General features: G+C 35.4%; 1 protein-coding gene across 1 annotated transcript; it reads right to left on the bottom strand.

Moving 5' to 3' along the window:
* Nucleotides 1-47: 47 nt before the first annotated feature.
* On the bottom strand, nucleotides 48-3,152 carry LOC114194759 (BURP domain protein RD22-like). Its single transcript, XM_028085155.2, has 3 exons — nucleotides 3,078-3,152; nucleotides 2,325-2,427; nucleotides 48-1,135 (listed from the first exon to the last, which is right to left on the bottom strand). Exons 1-3 carry the CDS (start codon nucleotides 3,114-3,116, stop codon nucleotides 264-266), a joined length of 1,014 nt encoding a protein of 337 aa, XP_027940956.1. The 5' UTR covers nucleotides 3,117-3,152; the 3' UTR covers nucleotides 48-263.
* Nucleotides 3,153-9,932: the final 6,780 nt, after the last annotated feature.

The following is a 9,932-nucleotide window of genomic DNA, read 5'->3' as shown; positions in this document are numbered from 1 at the left end:
ACATTGACGTGCAAATCACAACACCTACCCGGAAATGCATAGACAGATTCTTACATGAATGAAAAAAGCTTCGTTTATATCACATACAAGCACATATGCAGTACATCACTATTGCATAACACATTCGTGAATCCTTAACTGCAAACTTGCGACAACGTGCGCTACATAATACTAATAATGCTACGATTATTCAGTTATATAGTTCATTTTATGCAATTAAAATTGCCTAATTATTCAACATCATAAATAGGACTTTAAATATTCTACTTAGGAATAAAGACAACATGATCTTGAGGGAGGAAGTGACAGACAGGAACAGTTCCTGGTTGAACTTTGAGCACTTGGAAGGCCAAATGCTTGGGATTCCAATTTGACGTGTCAGTGTGACACACTGCAACTGCTTTGGCCCTGCTTCCATCAGCACCCTCCAATGGGACAGAGTAGGCATTAGTGTTATCTGATTTGTGACAATAAAACACTGCATATGGGTATTTCTCCTTGTGGCACACAACACCCTTCTCACCCAACTTCTTAACTCCTGGTGCTATTTTGTATTGTTGCCATTCCCTCTCTTTTCCCACTCTTGTGGAGATAGCATCAATATTATTCCCAAGCGTGGAAGTGGCGAAATCAACCATGGACTCAAGGGAAGTCACGCAACGCTTTTCCTCTCCTCTGATGATGGGCCCTTCACACTCACTGATGGTGTTTTTCACCACTTGAGCCTCATCTGACCCTTCCTTGATGGAGAACCTGTGCAATATATCATTGACATTGTTTGAAGAAAAGGGTATGGAATCAGCCAAAGGACGAGGCAAGAATGTGGCCTCTACAGTAGAGGTTTGAGAAAAGTGCAAGTCCAATTTTGTTCCATGATGCAAGTTCTTTTCCAAGAAGAAGAGTACCACATTGGGGTCATCATGTAATTGGGTTTCGCTGGCTGCATAATTGTAATCAAATGGAGAGTGTGGCCCCACTTCAACATGCACCGGCTTTCCCTTTGGTGCAGTGTGTACACTCACTCCACCGTTTCCTCCTCCAACATTGACATCAGTGCCACCTCCTTCTCCTTGGTTTCCCTTTTCTACACCACCATTCCCTACATCCAGACACCTCTCTTTCTCTTCCTTCCAATCTGCATACTTTTCAGGTTTAACTTAACAAAACTGTAATCTGAATGGGAAAAAGACATTTCAACACCACGCTATTTTATGCACCTAATTTTGTACGTTGCCTTAATCATTAAATTAATGCACTCCAAAAAATTTTTTTTTTTTTTTATATGTAATTATGTCTAGTATCGTTTCTTATAGATTCTTACAATTATAACTCGGTGGGAATTGTATGAGAACTTGTGAAATATAGGAATAAAGAAAAAAAGTAACTCTCAACTATTGATATGATAAATGCTACCGACCATAATCTAAGGCGTGTGACTTTGTTTTTAATTTCTCTCATTCTGAAACTAATAGTCGCTATTACTTTATTATGCCCTAATTACTAATTACAACGGAATATACTTTCCTTTGAATACAGTTGGTTCTACCTAGTAAAGAAATTCGAGTGTTAGTTTGAAAATGATATACTAAGAAATAAGGCTCACACGGATTTCTTCTGATTATAAAGTCAGCCTCAGTGACAAAGTTTAATTTCTTAAACAATGGTTGGACATGCTTATGTTAAAATAGCACAAGTTAACATTTTTTTTTTGAAAAAAATTGATTCAGTTTTTCACATATTATTTTATGTATAACTAATTTTATTTTATTTTTTTAAAAAAAATCATTTACCTTTTACTATGTTTTCCTCTTAAAAAGTATTTATAAAAACTAGTTAAAACTCACATTTCCCTTAATGGCGTATTTGCATAATTATATTTTTTTTTTCTTACACAACAAGACTAGCTGTTGCCCTACTAGATACGTGTTCCTGAAGTATTTTTTCAGGCTCTTTCTTTGGGTAGGTGCAGGATAAAATTCAAATTATCTTTTAACTTAAAAACATTTTAAATTGTATAAATATAAAAATGCATTATAAATTGTAAATTATGTAATCCAAAATTTAAACTTTTAAATTATAAATTTTGAAATGGACAATCCATGTTTTCAAAAATTGCACAATCTAAAAATGTGAACCACAGATAATTTTTATTTTTATTTTTCTAACAGTGCATGAAAAACAGTGGAGTGGAGGAAGAAAAAGCATCCCTTTAATCTTAAAACAAAGAGACTGTTGAAAAGCATAGCCTGAAAAAAAATTGAATTAACTAAAATAATTTTGAACTATATATTCTTCATTTTTTGTTTTGTAGGAATTGTACTTACCAGGGTGTAGCAAATCAGTGATGGCTTTGGGCATTGGTGTGGTGGGAAGCATGGACTTCCAGTAAAATTCTGGAGATAATGCAGCATTAGTTGCCACAGTAAGCTGCATTCCTTGACACAACCCCATTAGTTTCTCATATATGATATCAATTTTCACATGCAAATAGAGATTTAGGTATAAAATAAATTTAGGCTGAATCCAACGCATTGTTAAACCTAATTCTAAAGAAACCTTCAAGGTGAGACATTTTTAAGTTAGTAAAAGTAAAATAGTTATGGAAGCTTTACATGAAATAAAAATGGTTTATCCTCTTAATTAGTTCAGACCTTAGTCACCAAGAAATATGCACTTTAATCACCACACTACACCAAAATAATTTAAAGCTAAGAAAAATTAATTGCGCCACCACAATTTAAAATAAGTTCACATTATTATTTAATTACAAATCGTTACACAACTAAATTGTTTAAGTTTATAATATTTTATTATTGAAAGTGATACCAATCATAACTTTTAACTGGTTATCGGTGCAAAATAATTTACATAGTAAGTACATTACCATTTAACTCAAATATTAATAGTACATAATTGTTTTTTCCTACGGTGTAAGGCAAGAGTTTGAACTACTTGATGTTTGGAATTGTTTTGGTATTATTTTCATATAGTTTAGAAGTAAAAGTTAAAAATAATTTAAATACTATATTTAAACTATTTGATGAAGAAAAGTGTATGGAGGAGGAGTTGGAGCTCACCATGAATAAAGTAACGATGGGAAGAATGTGAAATTCCATATTGGTATTTGGAGAATTGATCAAATGCGAGTGAGAAGAATTGAGAAACAAAGTGGTTTGAAACATTTGTATATATAGTGAATTATTTATGACGAAAATGTGGTATCGAGTCCTTGTCCACCAATTATCAACCATGAAAATGTGGCTTTATTAATTATTGTCTTTAATTCAAGTAACTATACCCATGGCTCAACAATACTTTGTTTCTTTTATATGGGTGGGGAGGAAAATAGAATTGATTAAAATCAGGTGTATGAAAAGACTTTTGTTTTATACAGTTGGTGATAAATGTAATGGCTCAAAGCAAGTTCCACATCATGCACTACGTGACTCCAAAATTTAGCTTTCTTACAAGAAAAATACAGCATATTTGCTGCAAAGAAGTTTATTTCTTTTAAAATTATATTACTATGATATATGTATTCACTTTTTTGATGATTGGAAAAATTTAAGTAGTTATTTTTAGTGGAGTTTTTTCTTTTATTTAAAATATTTGAACACAACCTTTTTTTTTTATCAACAATACAAAAGTTTTATAAAGAAGATTATGAGTGTTCTGATTCGTTTATAAATAAAATTTTCTTTGAATTATCCAGGATTTATATAGCACTTATAATAAGTGCTTAGTAATCTTCATAATCGTTCGTACAAAGCCAAAAATTGCAAAACAATTAATGTTAGTTAAACTTTCTAAAGGTTTTGATAAATTGTTTTGATTCGAGGTCAAGGAGCCTTTACAGAAAAAAATGGAATGAAGAAATGATAATAACTTCTTCCTCCTTTCTCATTTACTCATATAATAAAATGGGTAATAACAAACTCTAGATTATTGACATATTGACAGCTCATAAATATTCTTTCGTCAAAAACCCCACTCTACAGCTTGTAATCAGCTGGGTGTTTTGCAACCTTCGAATCCATGTTGCCATATTTGGGCCAGAAATCTCATTGGGCCTTTTGACAATGTTGGTTTCAACTTTTGGGCCTGAATTTATTGCTCCTTGCGAAAGTCACCTTGTCCTCAAGGTGATAGTTCAAGTATAGCTCGTTCCAATCTACCCAAGTAGTTTCCTCTGGAGCTAGTTCCATCCATTGCACCAGGACCATTTCAATACGAGGGAATGTGTAATTGTCCCATTTGGAGTCCAATATGGCTATTGGAACGATCATCAGATTGTTACCTTGTGTGGCAATTGGTAACACATATTGTGAAGTAGGGAAGAGGTCGTGATGAGCCTATAAGTATAGAACAATGAAAGACTAGATGAACTTTGGAAGTTGAAGGCAACTCTAGTCTTTATCGACTGGCCCAATTTGCTCAAGTATGCGAAAATGGCCACAAAAATGCTTACCCAGTTTTTGATAAGTAACACCCCTTACTAAATTTTGGCAGTAAGGTCGAAGGCAAACATATATCCAATCATCAACTTAATATTCCACCACACGTCATTTATTGTTTGCGACAAATTTCAGCTGATCTTGCACCTTTTGAAGTTTCTTTCGAAGGGTAGCGATTATGTATTAGCGAGTTAAAAGTAAAGAATCAACTGCTTCAACAAAAGAGGTGCCCCACAAATACTAAGAAATGGATGGAGGTTCCTTCCCATACGCGACCTGAAAAGGAGACATCCTAGTAGCCAAATAAGTAGTAATATTGTAGCACCATTTAGCTAACCCCAATTTGCAAGCTTGTTATGCATCATGGAACACAAATACTATTCTAGGACCCTATTAAGGACCTTTGTTTGACCGTCAGTTTCAAGTAAAAGTAAGTAATTATCCGAAGCTTAGTGCCACACAAATAAAATAATTCTCTCCAAATATTTTTGATGAAAACCGAATCACGATCTGAGACCAATCTACAAGGAAAACCATGATGCTTACAAACCATGTCTAAGAAGAGTTGTGCAACTTTGAAGGAAGTGAATTGAGTAGGTAATGTGCCAAAATGAGCACCCTTTAAGATTTGATCAACCATCACTAATGTGATTGTACTACCTAGAAAAAATGGCAAACCAGTAATGAAATCCAAGGACATGTCAAGCTACAACTCCAATGGAATAGATAAAGGTTGAAGTACAACATAATGTTTAGTTTCATACTTAGTCTGAAAGCATGTGTCACACAGAGCAACAAACTTCTAGACATCATCACGCATATTGTGCCAATAGAAGTTATGTTGCAACTACGACAAAGTCTTAGCAATTCCCGTATGACCGCTAAATGGTGTTTTTTTCTAAAATTCCTCCAGCAACACTTGAATGAAAGAATTGTAATGGTTGAGCCAAATCTTGACTTTATACAACAAAATTTGTTGATGGATGTTATAATGCTCACGAGCATCAGGATTACTCTGTACAACCTTGAATATCCAAACAAATTTATAGCTAGTTTGATAAGCCTTACGGAGTTTTTCCATGAACTAAAACTGAGGCATAGATAAAATAAAGAGTTGACTATCATCGAAGTCATAAGGTTGTGATAAGGCATCAACCACAATGTTATTTTTTCCTACTTTATACTGAATGGAATCATCAAAACCTAATAGTTTTGACAAATAAATTTGTTCTTTAAGAGTTTGGATAACCTGTGACATTAGATCCTTAAGGTTATGATGATTCGTGAGGATTGTAAAGGAATGTCCAAGGAGATATTGTCTCCATTTCTTAACAACAAAAGTGATGGCATGGGGTTACCTTACATACATAGAGGAACACATAAGCTTTTGAAAAAAATGGTTTTCTATGGAACACTATAGGATGTTCTTCTTGCATAAGAACCACTCCCATGGCCAAACTGGATACATAAGTCTCCAAGACGAAGGACTGGTCACAATATGAAGATATCTTTGGTTGACATGTCATGTGAGGAGTGTGAAAAGCAAAGAGTGAGGTGAATATATGTATAAATTCTTTGTGCTCATGAAAATAGGTGTGATAATTATAAACCAATTAGGCTCTTCCTTCTTTTTTCTTCTTATTTTATATGCTAAATTTAAAGCTTGAAAATCTAAAGAAAACTTATTTCATCTTTTTTTCTCTTACCTACAATTAAAAAACATATTTTTTATTTTATTTTTTGAAAACAAATGCATCCACCCGAACGAAATTGGGTGTTAACGAAAACAATTTGGGGAAGAGGGTGTATAGGGAAAATGTTTATGGTTGGGGAATTCTGTGAAGGGGTATTAGGGAGGATGCATATATGGTTAAAACCTACAACCCCATTGGTTGGTAAAAGGTGTTAACTTGTTGGGCTGAAATGTCACTGGGCTTAGGAGGTGCATAAACTTTGAACTCCACAAATTTCCCAACCTTGGCAAATTTCATTGAGTTGAGAATAATATGTGACAATTAGGCCCAATTCCTTGACCCATTGGATACAAAGAACAACATCAACACCATTGATGGGAAGAACACGGAGCTCCACTAAAAAAATATAGCCATGAACCATCAATATAACATATGGACAAAAGCTATGATACTCAATTTCATTGTCATTTCCCACTATTACCCTCACTATATTAGTTGGTTGAGCTTCCAAGTTTAAGAATTTAGCCACTCTATCTTGTATAAATTTATGAGTACTCCCCCATCTACTAAAATCGTAATGGGTTGTTTTTGCTAACTCGCCCACTAGTCTAAGAGCTTCCAGAGCAGGTAAATCTGTTGTAGCATTAAAGCTTATTTGGGCTCCACCATGGCCCATTTTATGCCTTCTAAAGGAAACTAACTTGGGTCCACCTCAGATATCAATAACTCACTCCATATGTCATCATCATCATCATCAACGACAACCAACAAAAATAATTGACCCTTGCATTTATGCCTTAGAATGAATTTGTCATCATAGTTGTAACATAATCCCTTTTCACAACGAGCCAATATCTCTTTATGGGCCAACTTCTTATAATGTGTTTTTGGTTGGATTAAGAAGTGTTGGTTGAGAATGGAAGGGTGGAGTCGACAACAATGAAGGATCAGAAGACGACGAGAAAGGCACTAACACAAATTTTGACGTTGGTCAAGGAGTTTATCCTTCTTCAATTTGGCTAGAGCTGTCGCTTGAGATAATGTTTGAGGTTACAATGCTTGTACCTCCTGGTGAATTTTCGAGTTTAACACTGAAATCAAATTACTCAACAAAAAAGGAGCTGGAAGTCCAACAATGTCATTAACAAGGCATTCAAATTGATTTAAATAATCTTGAACAATTCCTTTTTGAGTTAATTTGAAGAGAGAATCACGAGGGTCCTCATAGTAAGAGAGAAAATTGTACTTTTAAGGCCAACTAAAACTCTTGACAAAAAGGAAGCATGTTATTCTTGGGCAACCATTGAAACCAACTGAGGGCTGGACGGTCAATGTAAAAGGATGCCACTTAGAACTGATTAGACTCCAACTTGTGGTGATACTAGAAAAACTTGGGTATTTTAAAGATCCATCCCATTAGGTGAGGGCTGAATTAAGGAGAATTGTTGTGGTGAAAAAGTGAAAGATAGGAAGTCGTGGATCTTCGGTGGAAACCTTCCAATTGTTGATTTGTTCAGTGGAAATCCATCGAACATGCAGTGGAAGATTGAGATCTCTCGGATGGGAGAGATCGACTCTATTTCGAACGAGTTCCAATGGGGAAACTCATGACACTCACTCAATCATAGCCCTAAGAAGGCGAATACCTCTCTAGAAGGTGAGCTAAGATGAAATAGGGAAATAACGACTCTCATTCATCAAAAGTTTCTTTACAGACGCTGGTTTGCCTCTATATATAAGAGGAAAGAGGCAACGACACTAACGACAAAGCTACAATGTACAAGTAATGAAAAATGTGAATCAATCACGAGCCTAGCTACATAAGAGTGGAACATTTCTTGTGAGCAAGTATCCTTAACAGCTAAGGGGTCTGAGTGTGGACAAAATTCTATACTTCTTATTTGTTCTGAACATATGGTCCTCATTTACTTTGGCTTTTGCGCTATTGTGTTTTGTACGTGTGCTTCCTTGAACTCTATCATGTTTTGCATTTTAATGGCCTATATATATATATATGAGAAAGCATGGGTTTTTTTTTCTCCTTTTTCTTCGAGGCTTTGTTTGTCAGGGGTATCAATTAAGAAAAAAAAGTTATGGAATTCTATCCTCACGATCGGACCACGGTGATGCAACCAAATTGTTATTCGAAATTAGGTTTTGCTCATGACTTGGTATATTAGAGGGACCCACGACATGCTTTGATTTCTTTTCGTTTTGTTTCATGGTGCAGACAAGCAATCCACTTTAACTTCTTGTTTTAATATTATTTGATGCACTTATTTTTTTATGGGACTTTTGTACATTCTAATGTGGTGCAATACACACCTTAAGTGCTTAGCAATATATCCTTTTAGTTTGGTTGAAAGAAAATTCAAGAAGTTCAATTGGTGGGTTTTATGCAAACAAAAGGGACTAAAGTAGGAGAATTAAAATAAAGGTTCAAGTCTGGGTGCCAATTCGTTTGAAGTGGAAGTGTTTTTGGCAATGTTATTTGGTGTATTTCCAAGTTAGGGGTTTAAAGATTCATCAAATTGTGTTGTTTCACGTCGTTTTTCGTATTCTGGAAGCGTCGATGATCGTTGGGCGACTATGTTTATTTTTGATCTGCGCAGTTGTAGTAAAATTGACTTTCCTGACTCGTTAACCGATGGATTAAGCTTAAATTTGGACAGTTTTTCGTAACATGCTATTCTTTGTTTTGACCGGTCGAATCGTCGATTTGAGGTCTGTAGTTTGTGAAATATGTCACGCATTATTGCAGTAGTTTTGGTTTTATGATGATAAATTTTCTTAGAAATTTTGGTGTAAGAATTATGGTTGTGGATGGCATTGTAGGTACTTAAGTGTTGGCACTCAGTCATGTGGGATGAACATTGATTTGTGTTGCATGTATGTCATGCTATGGTGAATGCCTGTACACTTATATGATTATGTGAACTATATGTGCATATGTATGGGATGGTATGATGTGATGTGAGTTTAAATGACTAAGTGTTGATGTTATTCTTAATTTGACATAGGGAATTGGTTAAAAAGGGGTTCCTGTAGTTACTAATTGAGGTAAGACTTATGTTTTGTATGAATAAATGAGATGTGTGTTTGCTGCTTTATTATTTCATAATTTCATAATTTCATATGAGCATGGTTTACTCTGGGGTTCAAATTGAATGTTGGCATTGATTTAAGATGTGAGTATATATGATATGAAAGAAAGGAATGTGTGCTTATACTTGAAAGAGGCATATGTGTTGTGACGTTGTAATTTAGAGTATATGAATGTGTATTTTGATTTCTGGATGTTGAGAATTGAATGATTGGATGCTAGGAGTTGAATTAGAGTACCTAAAACCAGTAGTGTCACATTACTGGTGTAGCGCCTGGCGATGCAAAGTGGACCGCTAGGCTATAGTAGGAAATAGGGAAGTCTTGTGTGTTGTGGTGCCCGATGGTGATACCGAAATCGCCAGGCGGTTTGCACTACCATTTCGCCTGGCGGCGCTTAAGTTGCGTCAGGCGATGGTGCAAGTGGCAGGGTGTGTTTATGATGTGTTTTGCATGACTTGTTGTGTTGGTTTTGGTCTGTGATATGTTTGACTGTATCACGAGTGGGTAGGTTCGTGATTGGTGTTGGAACGCGTGATTAATATGAACGGGGAGGCTCACATTAATGATACTCTCATGTGAGGATACGAGCAGGGAGTTTCGTATGTTCTGTGCTCACACTTGAGAGTTGCTGCGAGCGGGGAGGTTCGTAGAGTTGGACCACGAGCAGGCAGGTTCGTGG

Source organism: Vigna unguiculata, chromosome 8 (assembly GCF_037176805.1).
Source record: "Vigna unguiculata cultivar grain cowpea cultivar isolate G323 ecotype 2 chromosome 8, ASM3717680v1, whole genome shotgun sequence".
NCBI classification, from domain to species: domain Eukaryota; kingdom Viridiplantae; phylum Streptophyta; class Magnoliopsida; order Fabales; family Fabaceae; genus Vigna; species Vigna unguiculata.
This window is presented reverse-complemented; position numbering and strand designations above follow the sequence as displayed.

What these genes read in the sequence shown, in the direction of transcription:
- LOC114194759 (XM_028085155.2), bottom strand. Translation starts at nt 3,116, where the DNA reads ATGGAATTTCACATTCTTCCCATCGTTACTTTATTCATG. An exon ending in CCATCGTTACTTTATTCATG is followed by an intron (nt 2,428 to 3,077) that starts GTGAGCTCCAAC and finishes CAAGGAATGCAG; the next exon opens with CTTACTGTGGCAACTAATGC. An exon ending in CACTGATTTGCTACACCCTG is followed by an intron (nt 1,136 to 2,324) that starts GTAAGTACAATT and finishes AAAAGTATGCAG; the next exon opens with ATTGGAAGGAAGAGAAAGAG.